Source organism: Cannabis sativa, chromosome 7 (genome assembly GCF_029168945.1).
Source record: "Cannabis sativa cultivar Pink pepper isolate KNU-18-1 chromosome 7, ASM2916894v1, whole genome shotgun sequence".
NCBI lineage: Eukaryota > Viridiplantae > Streptophyta > Magnoliopsida > Rosales > Cannabaceae > Cannabis > Cannabis sativa.
The window spans coordinates 12,432,754-12,454,013 of NC_083607.1; the positions used below are offsets into that span (position 1 = coordinate 12,432,754).

At 36.3% G+C, this 21,260-nt stretch overlaps 2 protein-coding genes across 2 annotated transcripts; one reads left to right on the top strand and one right to left on the bottom strand.

Moving 5' to 3' along the window:
- Positions 1–772: 772 nt before the first annotated feature.
- On the bottom strand, positions 773–6,082 carry LOC115697345 (serine/threonine-protein kinase/endoribonuclease IRE1b). Its single transcript, XM_030624308.2, has 7 exons — positions 5,864–6,082; positions 5,150–5,353; positions 4,823–5,048; positions 3,149–4,638; positions 2,082–2,254; positions 1,759–2,005; positions 773–1,405 (listed from the first exon to the last, which is right to left on the bottom strand). The coding sequence occupies exons 2-7, from the start codon at positions 5,290–5,292 to the stop codon at positions 955–957; spliced, it is 2,730 nt and encodes a 909-aa protein (XP_030480168.1). The 5' UTR covers positions 5,293–5,353; positions 5,864–6,082; the 3' UTR covers positions 773–954.
- A 5,959-nt stretch (positions 6,083–12,041) lies between these two features.
- On the top strand, positions 12,042–12,611 carry LOC115696289 (uncharacterized). The gene has a single exon (XM_030623197.1). The coding sequence runs from the start codon at positions 12,042–12,044 to the stop codon at positions 12,609–12,611; it is 570 nt and encodes a 189-aa protein (XP_030479057.1).
- Positions 12,612–21,260: the final 8,649 nt, after the last annotated feature.

Below are 21,260 nucleotides of genomic sequence, written 5' to 3' on the forward strand. Positions count from 1 at the left end.
TTTTAAATATAAATTTATATGCATTTGATAAAAAAAGAATTATAGTATTTGTTTATTATGTTTTATCAAATGAAAAAAATTAAAAACTCAAGTATATAAAAAAAATTCTAAAAATTTTAGGTTGATGTTGTTTGTTAATATTAAAATAAAATATAATTTTTTTTTAAAAAAAAAAATAAGAGATTTAATAATTGTTTATTTATTATAATTAGTTTATTTTAATTTTTTTTATTCTTTTAATATGTTATAAATAAGTAAATATGGTTTTAGTAAAAAAGAAATTATTATAGTCTTTTGATCAAAACAATTTTTTTTAAAAGTTGGGTTACAGTTTATCACAGCTTTTTCAAAAGGCATCTTTAACTTTTTTAAAAGTTGTGCCAAACAGACCCTTAGTAGATTAGTTTACCATACGTGTTCTAAAGTCATCAAATTTATTTTCAATACTGTAAATTATTTAAATTTTTTATAAATTTATAAAGATGATAATGTAATTAAAACAAATACATTCCGGTATATATTTTCAAATACAGAGATTAAATGTTGTGATATACGGATTTAGTTAATACAACTCAAAAACTAAACTAAATGATGAAGAAACCAAAGCTGTATATTAGAATACGCACAGCACATTCATCATAAAAAAATATGACATAATTACTTTTGTTTTAAAGCGAAGACGTGTTTCTAATTTTGTAATAGATAATGACATAAATATGCCGTATATTATTGTTGAGTACATCTAATTTTCAATGATATGCGAACTCATCTCTTAAGAATATGGGCAAATGTGACTATTGTTTGGCTCTTTAGTAATCTAAACTAAAGTGAAGTGAAGACAACACTTTCAATATTAGTATATTCAGTTACAGTTTACTAATTACTATTTTAGTGTTAAATTATATTATACAGTTTCTTTTACGTAGTTACAATCAAACAAAGAAAATATTTAAATTACATGAGATTGGTAGTGGTGTACTTGACAAAGAATTCTTCGTCTACACAATGCTTGTGCATCACTTTATAAACCTCAATAAGGAGTGTTGGAAATCGACTTGAGAAATAACCATCGAATCCCTCAGGAACAGACCCTAACAATTCTTGAATTTCTTGGGGAAGTTCGCGGTAGTGATTCAACTTGTTCCGAATGACACGTAACAAGTCTCGAACGCTGCCATACTTGTACCGCCGGTATCGGCCAATGTTATTGATGAAAGCAGCTTCCAACTTTTCATCCCATTTCCCATTCAACGCGACAGCTGCTGTACTTTCTAACGCATTCAACAGCTCAGATTCATTCTCTCTATCTTCTAGTTCAACGCGATCGCTAGCGTCTCGTAGAAACGAGAGTCTCATCTCAGAACTCCAAAAGAAAGGATGATGCAGTACATCCATGGCTTTTGGCCTACAAATTGTTGCACTTATCAAAATGAACAAACTGAAGAGATTATTTTTCTAAAATAACTTTCTTGTATAAACCTTTTTAACCTTTTTACTATCTACAAGTCTTTTTTCCTTCTCAAAAAAATAAAAAAAAAAATTATTATAGAAGTAAAATCTCTGATATATATACATATATGATACCCGGCATATATTCAAAAAGTACCTATCATCAAATACATATGCATACAAAAATCGTTAAAGAGAAAAAAGGACTGCTTTTTTCCACAAAAACATGTGTATACCTCATAGCATAAACTTTAGTTAATTTATCCGAACTTTCTCCTATAATATACTACGAATGAGATAGAACCTTACCTCAAGTCAGGATTGGGATCCAAGAGACGAGTAAAAAGATCCATGGCTTCTGGCATATTCTCCACCAAGAACAGGTCCTTACGGTCGTTAACAATATTTACATCACGCTCGATATTGTCACCATACGGATGTTTACCCCCAGTAACACAAAAGAAGAGAACACATCCTAAGCTAAATAAATCTACGGCCCGTGTTTGGCGCTTATGAAGAAGTTGTTCCGGAGCTTGCCAGCCTGAACTTCCATTTCCTATGGTTAAAAAAAAATTATTAGATTTGAACTCCATAACGTAACCTGCCTAAATTTTAACAAATAAGATTCTTACCAGTAGCATGCTGTGTTATGGAAGATTGATCTCCTGGGAGTCTTTTACTAATTCCCATATCAGAAAGTTTTGCAGTTAAAAATCTATCTTTGTTGATCAAAACATTCTGGGGTTTCAAGTCTCGATGTATAATGCCAAGTTCATGCAGATGAACAATCCCAGAGACCACATCCCTATAATTGAGATCACATATTTGGTCATAAAATACACTCTCATGATAGCTCGTCATTGATACTAAAACTTACACAAAGGCATATCTCTTGATCTATATAGATATAAATATGTACACAATACATATCAATATATAAATATAAAATTGTTGGATAGTGATTGTTTTCAATCACTACCTATGTGTACTTTTAGGCTTTGGTTGGCAACACTTTTTCTTTGGGCTTTGCCAATCTACAACGAGTAGTTTCATGGGGAAGAGCTTTTTGTACTAAAAACTAAAGTGCATGTAAATCCAACCAAGCTTTTAAAATGACTTTCAAAATTCTAAAGCCCAAAAGTGCTTCTTAAAGCCTAACCAACCGAGGCCTTAATATTTTAATACACGAATACATAGCAATTTTCTATTTCTTACATGATGGTATACCATTTCTTAAGAGAATGCATTTCTGTTATGTCCTACAAACTTTGTTTTAAGTACTTAAATCAAGGTCAAATGTACTCTAAAGTTAGTTTAATTTGCTTTGGCTTTCAATGATTGACAACCGTTGGATGAACCCAACCATTAAGGGAAATGAACCAGATGCGTTCCTTAAAAGGTACTAAATTTGCTCCCATATGATATATTCTCAAATATTGAACTAGGTTCCTTGAATATGCAAATATGGAACTAGCTCCTTTGACTAATTCTACTTTCTACAAATAAAAAAACAAACTATAACAACTGCTACCTAAGTACCTAGAGGAACTCACATCTCAAATATTGTGGAAGCAAACCACATACATACTTGACCATTCGAGCTACTCTCCTTCTTCAATGATGTTAAATTAGAAACTCAAAAGCGTAATAACTCTAAAACACAAAATAATAGTAAATTTGCAAATAGGAAAAGAGATACCTCAGCAATTTCAACAACTGAAGAGAAGGGAATCCATTGGCCTTCCACAATTCAACATCCTTGTTCTTTTTCTGAATGCTGTATAGGTTAAGAGTGTACTCATCTACAAGCTCTAAATCCTGATCATTGGCAATAACTTGACTTTGGAAAGTCTTGGAGCAAATATAAATCAAGTCATTTAAGCTGCACATACAACGCTCCAGAGAAAGATATACAAAGTCTTGATCATACTCGACTCCATACCAACGAACAACATTTGGGTGTTGATCAGAAGCAATTAGATTCTGAATCTCCTTCAAAGCCACATCATGATGAGTCTGCACAAGCCGTTTAACAGCTACAGGACGACTGTCATAGATTCCCTCAAGAACAACAGTCCCATTACTACCCTTAGCAATTTCTTTACTGGAAACAACTAACTTCCCAATTCTACGTCCATCAATACGATCGCTGGCATCAGTAAATGTCAACAGGAAGTTATTTTTACTTCCTTCATCATCAGCATGTCCAGCCTTATAGTCATCAATATCATTGGTGTACTGTGGGCTTTTCTCATTATTGTCACTACCCTTTTTATTTCCCAATCTTCGAGTTTTCTTCTTTTTAGGAACAGGGACTTGCGTTTTAAATTCTTCAAACTTCTTATTCAGTTCATTCTGCTTCCTAAACTTGACATAACCGTAACAGATAAAACCAATGGCAAATAAAAAGGCAAAATAAAATAACGATTTTCCATAACCTTGTGTAGGCAGAAATGGAATAAAATATTGTAAAGGAAACCTTGCAACAATTCCAGCTGTAAGGGTCATGAAGATCATTTCAGTAACTCCACTGTCATTTATCCCATTATTTTCATTGTTAGGAGAAGGCAGCGCAAGTAATTGTCCACTTGTAGTACTTTTGGAAGATACTGAAATTTGGCCTAAAGGTACCGGGACAAGACTGTGTTCTGAATCAAGATTAGGCAAAGGGAGAGGTCCACCACCAGGAAATCCATAAAATCGTTTGTCATATAAGGAAAGAGACTTCTTCCAACTATGATCACGAATCCGCAGGATGACAGGCTTAATCTCATGAGGCAATTCGCCTTTATACTTAGCACCGAACTCAGTCCCTGAATTAGGAAACTTAAAAGTAGCATCAAAATCTGAAAATGCCACATTCCACAGAACTTTTCCAGTGACAGGAGAATGGTGCTGCAATGCATAGTCTGTTCTTGTGATGTAAAGGAGTTGTTCAACTGTTTCAGAATCTTCATCCCCAGATGATATGAACTCTTTCGCATCCTGTGTCAACACAACTTGATTTTCCACCCCATTCTGAAAACTCAATACTGACGGAGTATCTGCCAAATTATACGTCCGAATTAACTTTCCAGATTTAGCATCAACAAGATAAACGGTGCTTCTCCTTGATCCTACTGTTACTCCTCCATCTTTTGAGACATGTGGAGTACTTCTAATATAGTCTTCCACAGTTTTTGACGGTTTCTGAAGCAAACAAAATGTCATAAATCTCATAATGCAACCATAAGATTTAGAAATGAAAAGACCAATGCAGTGCAGACTCGATTGTCTGAGAAAAAAAACACAACTTGGGCAGCAACCAATCACACACAAATACAAGTAAACCTAACTAAACATATATTTTCATGAAAAAGGATAAATGGTGTACCACTTTCGTGAACGGGTTTCTTCGATAGAAATATAGTTGCCAATCATCATCAATATCAGCATACTCAATTACAGGCTCGGATGCATTCGTTTCATTAAAATTCTGATAAGCAGCATATATAGGAAATCCCGACGACCATGACCATACAACTTTCCTCGAATTAAAGTCCCACATATACATTTCTCCATCGACATCGATAACTAGTGCCACTGCTACATCTTTCTCGCTGAAGATCAAAACACCGCAAATGCATTAATCAAAATAAATATATAGAAATAACAAATTTAAAAATTTAAAGCAAAAATTTGAATCGGTTCTGCTACTTACTTGATAACGGGCAAAACCGAGCGATAGTGTTCGAAGGTGGTAGGATTTGAAAAGGTAAGAGAGGTTTCCTCATTGGCAAAACATCCCGTACACGAAGAATAAACGATCTTCAGCAGCAGCAGAAAGATGAAGGGCCGTCTCATTCGTGCGATTTCAGAAAAATTAGGGCTCCAATTTAGGACTAATTTATTCGCGATTGGCACACTGAATTTTTTTAAAATAAATACGTAAATAATGTCAATCTGAATTAAGAATCTAAATATATTTCAAAAAAAAAATGATGAGAATGGATTTTTGACAACAAAGCTTCGCTGATCCTACTAATGAGCTAGATCCCTCAAGTCAATATTCGGTTTCTAACAACAATAGACAATGACTCAATGAGTCATGACAACCAAAGTCAATCTTTGTTTCTAATAATCAGTTGTACACAATTAGTATAAACCTCCAAGAATGCATTTGACCAAAAACTTAAGCATTGATAAACAACAAGGGCATCAATTCTCGAATTCTCCCAAATTAAGTTCCAAATCTCATCTGGTTTCAGGTCAAAATCTCAATTGTAATCAAATCAAAGTCCAAGTTTAAGAATCTAAGACATTTTATCAATTAACTACGAAAAAACCCACATAACATATACACAAGAATCTAAAGAAGTCAGCGAAAATTGGGAATTGCATACATTAAAAATAACAAAATGAAAAAGAAGGGAACCTGCAATGGTGCCCGATGAGTTCTCAGCTCAGAGTTGATGCGGGAAGAATAAGAAGAGGAGACGAGAAAAGAAAAGCGTGTTCGGGAGGTTTTCTCTATCTGAGCGACATATGATCATTAGACTACCATCTCTCATTCTTTAAGCTTCTTCCCACGGTGGTTACGGTAGCAGTGGGATATGGCGGCGGTGGCGCGTGATTTCAACTTTTATATTGAAAATAATCACTTATTTATTTAGGCTGTGTTTATTAACAATTTTTTAATTAATTTTTTCTTTTTTTAAAAAAAAAAAAAAAAGTAAAACTATTTTTTATAAAATTTATTTTCACTATTAATTTTTTTTAATTATAAATTAAGTTTGGGAAGTTCTATTTGCAACTTATAAAATGATAAATACATCCCATTATTAAAAAAAGGGTAAATACAATTTTGAACCTTGTGTTTTGCAAAAGTTATCAATTGGACCCTCTGTTTTGTTAATGACAAAATGGAGCCTGTATTTTCTAAAATAGTACAAATAGGACCCTGAATTGATTTTTTGTCAAAATAAAAATTAATTATAATCCGATCTAAAAGTGTTATGACAAAATTGTTTACATTTCTTATATCTGATCGTATTAGGAATTGTTTTCAAGTTGATTATATTAAAAAAAAAAGTTGTCAAAAATTAAGCTTAGGGTCCTATTTTTACTATTTTGGAAAATACAGGGTCCTTTTTGTCATTTAACAAAACACAGGGTCCAATCTGTAACTTTTGCAAAACACAGGGTCTAAAATGGTATTTACCCTTAAAAAAATATAGTTTTTTCATTTTTACACTTTAAACCAGCTTTTTTTTTTTTTTTTTTTGTGTATTTTTACGGAATTCTACATGAATACCCCTATTGCAACTAGCGCTGCAACCTAAATTGCAACAGAAAATCGTACAGAAACCCCTATTGCAACTAGCGCTGCAACCACTTTAGAAACTCAAACCGTAAATTTGAAAAAAAAAAAAAAAGTTAAAAAAAATAGTATATGGGGTAATTCCCCAAAATATAAATTTAAATAATTTTTAAAAATTACTTTTTAATTTTTTTTTTCTCAGTTAATTTCAATACTTATTTTAATTATATTTTCATAATTTTTTCTAACTCATATATATATATTTTACTTTTTCTAAAAAAAATTCATATAATTTTTTATTTTAATTTTTTGATCATGATATTTAAAATATAATTTATTTTTGTTTGATAGGTACATTTTTTAAGAATATGAATTGGAAGAAAAAAGTTAAAAAAAAAAAACTTAGTATAATTAAAGATATACATTTTATATAAAATAAAAATTATTAAAATTAGGTGTCTTTAGAAATTTTTAGGGTGTAAATAAAATTTCCCTTAAGTTTTTAAAAATTTTGAAAACAAAAAATAAATTACTTACAAAATTTTTTAAATATTTTTTTTTTCTTAATCTATATTTTAGACTTTAACCACAAACTGGATTTTGGGACCCCGACCCCAACGAAAATTCGAGCCCCGACCCCTGCCCAAACCCGAACCTAAAGGCAGACTCCGACCCCAAACCTAACCCCAGTCCCAGATGCTGGGCCTAAAACTGGACTCGAAATCCGGTCCCAGACTTGAACCCCAGCCCCGACCCCAATCCCAGACCTAGAGCCTAGCCCCAACCATGGCTCCGGACCCCAGACCTGACTTAAATAAAATTAGGATTGTTCATAAAGTATTCGATCTGATCTAATCTGCAAAATGTAGATATCCACACTTGTGCGGATTGGATTGGATTAAAAAATTTAAAATCCGCACTTGTACGGATTGGATGTTCTTTGACCTCAAAAAGTAACCGATCCAATCCAATCCGCACTTAATTATATATTTAAAAAAATTATAATATATATAATATAATATTAATTTCTAATAATAATATATAATATAATCTGACCTTTTATCAACAAAAAATAAATCTAAACCTAATATCGTTTCACTTTCTTCTCTTTCTCCTAGAGCCGCTTTCATCTCCTACCACCAGTCCTGATCTTGAGCCCTTGCCGACCAGTCTAGATCTTTAGTCGGCAGTCTACTTCAGTCGCCTTAACAACGGCCGTCTCCTCAGTCACCTGTGAAATCGAAATCGACACCATCTCTTCAGTTGACCATCTCTTTAACGGTATTTCTTCTCTCTCTCTCTCTCTCTCTCTCTCTCTCTCTCTCTCTCTCTCTCTCTCTCTCTCTCTCTCTCTCTCTCTCTCTCTCTCTCTCTCTCGAATATTTTAGTCAATGTTGACATTTTTTCTGATGAACCGTAGTCCAAGCTTGAGTTAGCTCCAACAAACTATGATTCTTGTACTACTCCTGGTTACCATATCAAATAAATCACAACCCAAAATATACTGATTAACTCCCAAGTTTCACTGTATTCCTTTTGATATCTGATCTGTTATTGAAAGTTCTTTAAGAGCAGTTAAATACTTAGCTATAATACATGCATATTATTCTCTTTCTATGTTACTATTCTTTTTCCTTGGTTTGCCTGAGTATTTCTATCTGCATATATATATTCTGATTTTTATCTTTATATTAATAAAATTTAATATTGATATTATGAATAACTGATGCTGATTCGGTGATTTTTGATACTGTTTCAATTTATTCTTATTTGTTTTTTTGTTTCAATATTTATTCTTATGTTTGAGTCTCCATACTCTATTTTTTTGTTGTTAGTTGTTACTAGGGGTGTTCATCAAATCACCCAAACCGCCCGTATCGCACCACACCGCAAAAAAAATGCGGTTTGAAATTCTTTGCGGTGCGGTCGCGATTTGAATTTTTCTAAACCGTGCGGTGCGGTTTGGTTTGCAGTTTTGAATTGTTAATATGCGGTTCAAACCGCACCGCACCGCACATTATAAAAATACCAATTTTTATATTTATTTAGGTCCAATATGTAAATGTTCAACTCAAAGTCCACTAATTATTGTATTGTTGATACTTAATTTTTTTTTCATATTTATTTTCAAGCCTTATGGTATTTTGGCAAGTTTTGTTCAAAGTTTGTTGTATTTGTGATAGTTTAATTATTTAGTGATAGTTCAAATCGCATAAACCACAAAAACCGCATCGCAACGCACTATTTTTTGCGGTGGAGTTTTTGCGGGTTTTTAGTTTCGTGGTGCGGGTGCGGTTTGGAAAATTGGAAAAACCGCATGTGCGGGTTGGTTTGAAAAAATAGTCAAAAACTGCACCACTCGCACCGTGAACACCCCTAATTGTTACTATACATTAATGATTCTTTGAATGAATAATAAGAGAGTAGTTTATTTAATCAGTGAGTATAGTCTATAATAATATGTTATTTATTATTTGTGGGAAAAATTTATAGTATGATTTGGTTTTGTTCATTTACTGCTGTTTTGATATTGTAATTTGATGAGTTTGTATTTTTTTTCTAGTATGATGGACAAATTCTTTGTAATGTTAATATCTAAGTCTACCTCACATAATGGTATGAATTAGTATAACTCCCTACTCTACCTAAGACACACACCATCTTGCAATCAAGTAATAGTCTAGATAATAATAAAATACCAGATGTTAATGGAATCGTGGAGTTGGGTGACTCATTTGTGTAATCTAAGTTGTAATTGATAAAAACAATACCACCCAAAATGGGCAAAATGGCTCCTGCGTATAGTCTAGTTTCTTTTTGAACTTTTGGTTTCCCTCCTTTCAGCATTAGGGTTCTCCGGTTTTGGCTTTCATACTCTTTTCTTGGGTGATTGCCTTTTGTTGGTTTCGTTCCTCAGTGCTATAGTTTTTTCATGTGAAGTGTGCTTCTTTCTTTCTTTTTGTGGTTTAAGGAGAGTGGTTCCTCTGCCGGTGTTGTTCGTCTCTCTCTAGGGCTGTCCTATGGCGTTGGACAATGGGAAGGACGCTGTGGAGTCAGCTAAAGTTATTCATGTGGAGTTAGTGGACGAAACCATGAATACTACTCTGACTCGTGATAGTGCCATGGAGATGGAGCTCCTGGAGCTCTTTGAAGACATTACTTTGGAAGAGGTAGTTGCTAACATGACTTGTGTGGGTAAAGTTATTGGATGTAAGGATATGCCTGCATCGGTGGTGAAGAAAATCCTTACCAAAGTTTGGAGAAGACTAGGTCCCTGGAGAATGAAAAAGTGTGATGAAGGTGTGCTTGGTTTCTTCTTAGAGAATGAGGATGACTGCGCTTTTGTCTTGGAAAAAAGACCTTGGCTTGTTAATGGAGTGTTGCTTAACCTGAAACCTTGGCCGGTTGAGGGGGAAGTTTGGGTGGGAGAGTTTGAGGTTGCAAGATTTTGGGTGCAATTCCATGGTTTGCCTACTAGATGCCTTTCGAATGACAACGCTCCGATATTGGAAAAGAAGGTGGGGTCTTTCGTCTTGGCGGATGACCAGAGTAAAATAGAGCTTGTTAGGAGGGGGTATATTCGATCTTGGATTGATGTTTGGGTTGCACATCCGTTCCCTGCGAGGTTCTTCTTAACGGCGGATGGGAAACCGGAGTCCTGGGTCTAGTTCAAGTATGAGAAACTGCCCCACTTATGTTTCAACTGCGGGCGTTTGGCACACTGGGATAAAACCTACCATGTTCCGATGGCTATGGTTACACCGAAGATTGGAAAGGCAGTTCAGATGTATGGTAGTTGGATCAAAAGCGAAACAGTGAAGTCCAACTGCTTTACTGGGAAAGGGTTTACAAGACTGGTCATTGAAACTACGACTATACCCGAATGGGAGCTGAACAAAAAACGCAGTCTAGGCACCTGGAAGAGAAGAAACCCATCGGAGAAAAAAGGGGGTCCTGAGGCAATTGAGAAGGGCAAAGAGTTGGTGTCTGCAGTGGAGTGGACGTCGGTCCCGGAGGTGGTGAGCTGTCATTCCCCTCGTACGTTGCATGGCTGCACCGATCCGTACGATGGATTGGAGGAGAGGGGTGATCGAGAGAATGTCAGAAATTGTATAGAGGGTAGGTGCAACGTTGATGACGTGGATGCTGTGCAGATGCCACCTCGTGGGGAATTAGAAGCACGTGTTCCCCCCAATATTCGGCCTAATTTTTTGAATTTACCCCAGCCAGATTTTGCTTTGGTCAATAATGAGGAATCTATACCTGATATTGGGCCCACTCTTGCCCAATGTATTGAAGTCCTTCACGATTGGCTTTGTCTCTCTCAAAAGCCCCACTCCTTTCCCGAGTCTTTACCCATTTGTTGGCCTAATAAAGACTCTGAAGCCCAGAAGCTATTTTTCCAATTGTATGGACCTGATTTCCTTAATCTCTATAACGCCCAGCAGTCTATCATCTGCAACCCGCCTGATCTGTCCGAGATGATCACTCACTTATTGGGAAATAATAGAAAAAGAAAAGCTCATTGTTCGTTACATCCTTTCCCTGCCTCACCACACTTTGAGCTTCCTGATTGTCCTGTGAAGGAGAAAGGTTCTTATCATGATAAAACTGGAGCATTCTGTATGGGCTCCACAGAAAAAGGGGAGGGTTCAATTCGTAACCGCCGTGGTAGAAAACCAAAAGGAAAGGAGAAGAAAAGATCTGTCAGGATATTCTCAAGAGTTAAGACTCACAGTGGGAGGAAGAAAACAATTGCTTCGGATGAACTTGAATTGCCAGGTAATCTGTCAAACATTCTTGCAAATTGTGTTGATATCCAAATCACTTATGAACAAAAATTTGGAGGAGGCGAGGAGGCGGCGGCAACCATGCCCCCACTGTCATCATGAGGTGTCTCTCGTGGAATTGCCGGGGACTTTGTAGACCCTTGGCGGAAAGGACTCTTCGGGGTCTGATCCATCAATGTAATGCGGATTTGATCTTCCTTGCTGAAACTAAGGTGGATGGAAATAGGATGACTGAGATTAGTAATTGACTGGGCTTTGTAAATGTTTGATGTATCCCTTCTTTGCGAACCGCAGGAGGGTTTCGTGTTGCTTGGAGTTTAGGTGTTCAATGCCATGTTATCGAAACCTTTGAAGCTAGATTCAAAATTGAAGTTAGCTTGGGAAATGGTCTGCCCCTTTGGAGTCTCTTCTGTGTTTATGGCTCCCCATATCAGGCACAGAAAAACAATTATTGGCAATGACTAACGGAGAAAGTGGCAGATTGCAATTCTCCGTGGGTTGTGATGGGAGACCTAAATGTTATCTTAAATGACTTTGAGAAGGCTGGTGGTAGGCGCTACAACAGGAAGGAAGGGGAATTGCTCAAAAACATTTTGTTTAAAACAGGAGGGGTGGATCTCGGGTGTGACGGGGGGAGTTTTACTTGGCAAAACTCTCATGTGGCTTGTAATAGAGTTCGCAAGAGGCTGGACCGTGCCATAGCGGATGCAAATTGGTGTATGGAATTTTCGAGGGCTCGTGTTTCAAGCTTCCCTATCCTTGGATCGGACCACGCTCCCATTGTTCTGGATGTTTGGGGAGATCAAGCTAAACTCAAGTATCCGTTTCGTTTCTTGGAGGTTTGGACAACAAGACCGGATTGTGGGGATGTGGTGAGTCAGGCTTGGCAGGGTATGCTAAGCACCTCGCGGCTTGAGAAAAAACTCAAAGGTACTGCTAAGGAGTTGAAACTGTGGAACCAAAATGTGTTTGGTTTTTGTGATAGAAAATTAATTGAGCTTCAGAAGCAACTGGGACGGATTCAAAATGAGCCTATAAAAGACAATAATATCACGAGGGAGGCTGAGATTTAGTTGGAGATCCTGAGCACAGAAGAAAATATGAATAGAATTTGGAAGCAAAAGTCTCGAGAAGGGTGGCTCCGTTTCAGAGATGACAATACAAAATTCTTTCACAAGTCGACTCTCATTCGTAGAAGACGTAACTACATCGGTTGTGTGAATGATGATACTGTGGAGTGGGTTCGTGACCGTGCTGGTATTGGGAAGTATTTCCTGGATAAGTTCCAAGCCCTTTTCGAAACCACGGGTGATCTGGCGGGACAGGAGCTTGATTCTTTGTTTTTGGATAAAGTGTCCACGCTGGATAATGATGAAATTGGTCGAGTTCCTTCAGACGATGAAGTTCGAGATACGGTGTTCAAGATGCATCCTCTCAAGGCCCCAGGGCCAGATGGCTATCCAGGTATTTTCTTTCGAAAATACTAGAATATTATTGGGGAGGATTTCATTGCAATAGTGAGGAATTTTTTTCTACTGGGATTCTAGATAAAGAGGTGAATCTTACTTCATTTGCCTTATTCCCAAAGGTCCAATTGCTACAAAGTTTGAGCTTTTCCGACCTATTTGTCTCTGTAACTTTGGCTATAAGATCATCTCCCGTATTATTACGGATCGCCTCAAAGGAGTTATTGAACCCTTGGTGTCCCCATTTCAATTTGCCTTCCTCCCTGGCCGAAGCATTACCGAGTGTTCCATAGTTGCCCGAGAAGTGCTGCGTACGATCAAACACAAGAAAGGGAAAGGGGGACTTATGGCTATTAAAACGGACAAGAGTAAGGCATATGATCGCCTTGAAATGGGATTTTTTGCTTCGGGTTTTGCGTGCGAACGTTTGCTCACCACATGTATGCAATCTCATTATGCAGTGCGTCACTACAGTCAACTTCTCCATCTTACTAAATGGTGCCCCCCTTGCTCCCTTCAATCCTAAACACGGACTCCGTCAAGGTGACCCTCTGTCACCATATCTATTCATCTTATACAGCGAGGTACTCTCAAAGCTAGTCTCGCGTGCTGAAAGAAACAGGGAGGTGCATGGGATTCGCATTGCCAGAAGGGCTGACTCTATTTCCCATCTTCTATATGCAGACGATTCTATTTTTTTCTGCCAGGCTTCCACTTCTAATGTCGAAATTCTTATGAGGTGCATTCAGAAGTATGAATTGTGGTCTGGCCAAAGAGTTAGCACAACCAAAAGTGGAGTTATCTTCTCTCCGAACTTGTCTCAACGATGTCGTGATGAGATTAAGAGTAAAATTGGGTTTAATTGCCTGGATCGAAGGGAGAAATATCTTGGAAACCCCTTCTTTTTCTCGGCTAGAAGGAGAGATGATTATCTCTTCCTCAAGGAGAAAATTTTAAATACACTCGAAGGTTGGAAGGCAAGGCACCTATCGCAAGTGGCCAGAACAGTTTTGGTACATTCGGTTCTACAAAATATTCCAAATTATTTCATGTCTACTCCTTTAATCCCTAAGGCTCTTTGTGATGAGTTGGATCGCTTGGTTGCAAGATTTTGGTGGAATGGGAATGTTGAAAAGAAGCAGTATTGTGCGCTTAAAAGCTGGCCTGATCTTTGCCAGCCTAAGAAGTGCGGAGGCCTGGGTTTCAGGCGCTTTGCAGATATGAATCGGGCTCTTATTGCAAAACTCTTTTGGATGATGCTAAAAGATGAAGGAAAGGACTGGGTTAAAATGTTTAAAGATAAGTATTGTCATATCTGTTCGATTTGGACTGTTGAAAAAAAAAAAGACTGATTCGAGATGCTGGAAAAGTCTTTTAGAGGTACGAAATATTTGTGTGGAGGAAGGGGGCATTATGATTGCGGATGGGAATTGTAACGCCCTAATGCTAAGGCACGCTACAGTGCTTTTTCAAATATTGTGCAATCTTTGCTAATCAAAGAAATTTCTCGAAAAACGTGTCAAATTAAAACTTTTGCATTAGATACTAAACTTTGTAATTTAATAAAATATTTACAAGTGCCGGGATACCGTTTTTTTTTTTTTTAAACTTTATAAAATTTACTTTTCAAGCATACATTCCAAAATATACAGATTTACAGGTCGCACAGCGACTTTCAAAATACAACTCCCAGATGTCCCGAGACCGAACACTCCAGGTCGCGCTGCTTTGACATGTACAATCTCACCCGAGCTCAGGTCCACTCCTGTTCAGCCTTCGCCTTTCCTTTACCTACACATGAAAGTAGAAACTGTGAGTCGACAGACTCAGTAAGAAATGCATATAACATATCACATAAATTCCGACCTGTAAATAGGCGCCCATACACCTATCTACAGGGCTTAACAGATGAGCAAGAACGTTCTAACTGCTTATGCTACTGACCATGATATCACTCCTACTAGCACTATAATCGTGCTGTAGGACCGGCACTATATTTGTGCCGCTATGATAGCGTCAATAGCATCCAAAAGTATGATTGGCCATGATATCACTCTTAACCAGTACGATGCCTGTACTGCTGAACCGACACAATGGTTGTGTCGCTATGATAGTACCAAAACATACTTTCCAGGGTGAATAACACTCTTAACCAGTACGATGCCTGTACTGCTGAACCGACACAATGGTTGTGTCGCTATGATATCACCCAAATACATACAAGGATACACACAGCATGCATATATATATCATACATATACATACACCCAGATATTTATATCACACGTTATATTCAGTTCTTACCTGTTTTCCGAATTCAAACGTGCTGGCCGACCTGAACGGAAATCTCGTGCTAGATGGATGCCCTAATCACATTTTGAAACCGAGTAAGTTACATGATTCAAAACCCTAATCCCGGGAAACCCAAAACCAAAACCCTAGGTTCTGCTATACTCTTAATGGGTTATTCTAACTCTGGAAATGGGGAAACACCCAACCGAGGCATCGAAATGGCAAAAATTGAGAAAATGAAAGGCCCGGGGAACCCTGCCAAAACCGGCTAGCCGGTTTTTGTGGCCCTGCAAACCGGCTAGCCGGTTTGCACCAGGTTTCCCAAAACCTTTCATTCAATGCCCAATCTTCCACCAAATGCAATGAAACCTTCCAGAGTACCTAATTAGGGCATAAACAATAATTTCCAACCAGTAATTCACAGAACAAGCCATCAAAACCCAAGTTGCCATTAAAGCCCAAAGCTTTGAATTCAAAGCTCAAAGTTGCAAAAAACTTACAATCAATCACTACACCAGCTGCTATGCACTAAAATTAACTCATACTAACCCTAGAATTCGAACTAAACAAACATCAAACCTTAACAACTCCTATAACCCAAAGTCACCATTTCAAACTAAGCAAAACTTAAAAAAAACTAAAGAGGGGTTCACTAGGGCTTACCTTAACTTGAATCTCCCAAAGTTTCCTTGCTGAAATCACCAAAAATCAGCAGCCCCTCCCTTGTTCTTGCTGCCTTCGAAGAGAGAGAGAGAGAGAAGAAAGAACTTCTCTTTCAAAATGACCTTTTTTTTCTTTAATTTTCCTTTCTTTCTTTGATTTTCTAAATTGAGGAAAAGGTTTAATTAAACCCTTTGCTGAAAGTTAAATGCTAGGTGTCAAATACCTAGGGCAGCCACCTATCTCCCATTTACTCAAATGACAAAAATGCCCTTAAAGTTATAACTTAGGTATTTCTAAAGCTAGGGGTAAAATGGTCAAATTCCATAACCCCGCTCAATCCCGATAATTATTTCCTTTAAAATATTTCCCACCAAGAAATAAGGTTCTAAACTTACCCATGTGATCAATCTAGCCATCCATCGCATTTTCTGTTGTCGCCGAACAAAAATTACAAAAATATTATATTCCACATATAAACTAAATAATACCCCTAGAATTTAATAAAATCTCCGGAATTGAGAAATTATAACTCTAATATTTATTTCTAAATATTGGGATCCATTATTAAATAAATTCACAACTAATAATAAAATAATAAAAATTAGTGCTAATTGCCTTTACTAATCCAAATTATTAGAGCGATCATTACAGGAATTGTGAAATTTGGGACAGATCTTGGATCCCCGGTAGGAAGGAGGAGGAAATCAAGCTGAATTTAATGTTCGAGAAGAATCAGCCCCTTTGGCAAGTCAAGGATCTATTTGTGGAGGGCACTAGAATGTGGAATGAGCAACTTGTCCGTGAGTGTTTCAATGGAGGAATCGCTAATGATATTCTCAACGTCAAGCCTTTAACGGGGGGCACGGACATTGTGTTTTGGAATGCTGCAAAGTCGGGCAAATTTTCTATCAAAAGTGCTTACTGGGCTAGCAAACAACACCGTTTCAATACGCCTAATAAGCTTTGAGAAAAATGGTGGAAGCTGCGCCTGCATCCTCGCTTAAAGTTTCTGGGGTGGAAAATTCTTTCTTACATTCTCCCCACATCGGCCAGATTGGGTCCAAGGGAGGTTGAGCATAGGAAGTGTTTATTTTGCAATCTGGAAGAAGAATCTACTCTCCATTTGTTTTGTCATTGTTCGGTGACTCGGGGTATATGGTTCAGAAGTTCTTGGGGGATTCGAATTGATCGGCTTGGCTGGAATAGTCTATTGGATTTTGGTGGATAGTGGACGAGCCTTAAGGATGAGGCACTTATCCTGTTTACCGCTTGAGTGTGTGACACTCTTTGGAAATGGCGAAATGACATGATATTTAAGAATGTTGGCTGTGATGTGGAGCGTGTCTTTCGGGATTGTATGGTGAGATTTCAGGAGTTTTGTTCTTGCCATTATTGGGAAGATCGCCAAGAGACTCGGGTTACTTTGAAGGACATTACACCAAACTCCATGTGGGACGATTACTGGTGCTGCAAAGTTGATGCCTCTGTGTCTAGTGTTGATGCAGGAGTGGCGGTAGTGTGCTTGTATGATGGGATTCTCTCCAATCCTTAGATTGCTGTTGACTTTTCCATGGTGTCGTGCATGTTGGAAGGGGAATTGCTGGGAATTCAGCTAGCTTTGAAGGAGGCAACTGAACATCGAGTGCGCGAGGTCAAGATAGAATCAGATTCTAAGGTGGCGGTTTTGGCTTTTGAGTCTGGTTCTCTTCCTTATGGTTGGGGTACCTATCCTTTGTTCTCTTTGTGTCTTGAGCTGTGTAAATCCTTTGAGGATGTTGTTGTTTTTTTCATTCTCCGGTTGGAGATTGGTTTGGCCGATTCTTTAGCTTGTTGGGCTAGAAAGTCGAGGGTGAAGACTTCGGGTCTTTTAAGAGATGTAGCCCCCTCTTGTGGCTACTAGTTTTTTGTTTTGTTTTCGAATAAAAACTCCACTTAAATAAAAAAAAAAAAAGTAATAGTCTAGACCCTTTTCTTATATTCTACAAATACTGTTCTTCTTCTCCTTTCACTTTTTAACTAAATTGCCTGAAAATCTTTAATTTAATATATTTCTGTGTTATTTTCCTAAGACCTGACTTCTATACTCTTTGTAACTGTTAGTTTTATTATTATTTAATTTTTAAGTGGATTTGATATGATTTAGTTTGTTGCAATTTTGTTTGAATCTTAATTTGGGTACTTGTTGATAAAATCAAAGATCCAAGTCCTATGCTAGTCAATTTTAAAGCGTTAGATTTACTTGGTACATTTGTTTTTCGGAAACTGAATCAATTGATATTAATAATATGCATGTATTATAGCTTTGTATTTTGTGTTTGATATTGTGTGTTTTGCAATTTTGTATAACTTTCACTCTCTATTTCTTAATTTTTATTTTCACAGTTTATGTTATTTTAGAGTTTAAGTTTTGTGTTCTTCATATTTGAATTTTATTGTTTATTGGTTTGTATACTGACATATATGTATATTAGTTTGTTATGTATGTAGATGGAGATGGAGAAAGATGATTGTTTAGAAGTATCAAAGCAGATTAGAATTCCATCTCCAATTGAGTCCAATGAAAGTCAGCTTCAAGCAAATAGTTCTCAAATTAACAAAGTGGAGCTGCAAACATAATGATGAGCTCTAATAGTTCTCCTATGGAACCATCAAGCGATGAATTACCATCGCCAACATCTACAAATAACGACTCTAAGGTACCAACTAAACGCAAACCTATTAAACTTCCATCTCCTGCTTGGGATCATTTCACAAAAGATGTGAAGGATAAAGATAATATTAGAGCTATTTGTAATCATTGCAAGAAAGATTATGCATGTGGTCATAGCGAGCACAAACACCAACACTATAACAAATATTAAGACGATTAGCAGTATGATAAAGCAAACTACCAATCATACTTCGATATAAAGTAAGATCTATCTTTACTCCTTGTTCATCCTTAGATAATTTCAAGATTGTGCTCTTAGGAGTATTATCATGTTTGGCTCTTTCAAGAACAAACTTTTTCACCAAGTTCTTTGCATACTTACTCTGAGAAACAAATGTGCCCTTATCAATTTGTTTAGCTTGGAGACCCAGAAAATAGGTGAGTTGACTTGCCACGCTCATTTTAAACTCTTGTTGCATTTGTTGGACAAAAATTTGCACTTCAGAGTTAGAAGTAGGTCCAAAAACTATATCATCAGCATATGATTGAGCAAAAATAATATCAAATTGAATGTTTTTGATGAACTGTGATTTATCAACATTTCCTCTTCAATAATCATGAGATAGTAAAAACTCAGACGCTCATACCAAGCTCGGGGTGTTTGTTTCAAGCCATACAATGCCTTGTTTAACTTATAAACATGATCAAGAAGGTAGGGATCCTCAACCACTCTATTTCGTTAAGGAGTTTTAGGAGCAGAAAAATTCATGAAAAATACTATAAGATTTACAAAATTCATCATACATAGTATTTTCAGAATCTTTTCTATGATCACTCTTAAAACGAACTATCTTACCAATGCTGCAATCTTTTTGAACTTTCAATTTCAAGCAAAGAAACTTAAAAGTATCAAATTTTTCTCTACAAAATTCAACCCATAAAAACCAAGAGAAATCATCTACACACAGAAAAATATCTTTTCCCATTCAAACTTTCAACCTGAATTGGACCCATCAGATCCATGTGAAGAATTTCAAGAACTCTAAAAGTATTCACATCAGGTACACTTCTGTGAGATATTTTTGGTTGATTGTCAAACTGACACGGTCCACATTTGCCTACATCTTCTTTACCCAATTTAGGTAATCCTCGAACAATCACTACATTGGATAATTCTTTTAGATTTTTGTAATGAATGTGTCCAAGTTTTTCATGCCATAAATCAGTAGTTTTATCAATAGCAGAGTGACAAGTAGCATAGGTAGTGATGGTGTAATAATTATCATTAGATCTAAATCCTTGCAAAATAGTTTATCGTGATTATTAAGAACACAACAATGACTACTATCAAAATTAATAGTGTAACCCTAATCACAAATTTGACTAATGTTAAGGAGATTAGCACTTAGTCCTTCAACTAACATTACGTTCTTAAGCCTGGGTAGACCTTCAAAATTAAGAGTTCCCATTCCTATGACTTTTCCAGCTAGACCATTACCAAAAGTAATTTCTCCACATTGCATTGGTCTAATGTTGTCAAGATAGTCTTTTTCACCTGTCATATGCCTGGAACAACCACTGTCAAAACACCACATTTGAGAAGCAATAGATTTAAAACAAGAAGAAACAACAAAACATTTATTTTTGACAACCCATTTTTGTTTTTGAGATACAAATTTATTTCTAAAATATTTATAATTAAACATGTTTTGTATTTTAATACATCTAGGTCGAATGTGACCTTTTATTCCACAAAAATGGCATATATGAATGAACAGATTCCTATTCCCTTTGGGATTGCCAAACTTACCAAACTGCTTCTTTTCTATAACAACAGTACATTTTGCTGTAGAATCAGAATCCTGTAAAGTAATGTCAGAACATTCAGAAATCAAAATTTTAGATTTGAGAAATTTATTATTTGATTTAGATTGAGCCTTAACAAAATCCAAACCACCATGACTCGTTTGTCTTGAATTTTGAACCACTACAAAAATGTCAGAACCTGGATTTAACATTTTAGCATTTCTTTTCAATTTTTCAAGTTCCTTAGTTAGAGATACAAATTTAGAATTTCTTGAAATCAATTTAGATTCACAACATTTATTTTTCTCTTCAAGCTCCAATATTTTCATGTACTTCTGAAAATTTCTTGTTAACAAAGCCATTTCATTATCACTCTCACTGTCAGAAACATCTATTTCATAAACGTTAAAGGCAATACCTTTACTTTTCTCAACGAAAGAGTTTGGCTTAACCTTTTTCTTGATCTATTGATTTAACTCAAATGTTCTTAAAGAGCCCATGAGTTCTTCAACCTTCATTTTGCCAAAATCTTTTGCCTCTTCTATTGCTAGAAATTTTGTGTCAAACCTGTTAGGAAGCACACGAACAATTTTTCGAACCAAGACAGATTCATCTAATTTTTCTACCAAGGCAAAAAGCTCATTAGAAATATCAAATAGTCTTTGATAAAATTCAGAAAAAGTTTCAGTATCTGACATTCTCAATTCATCAAATCTAGTTTGTAACATGGTAAAACGTGATCTTTTTACATCAGCAGTACCGTCAAATTGAGTTTGAAGGATTTCCCACACGTCCTTTGTAGATTCACAAGATGAAATTAATTTTAAAATGTCTTCAACGACACC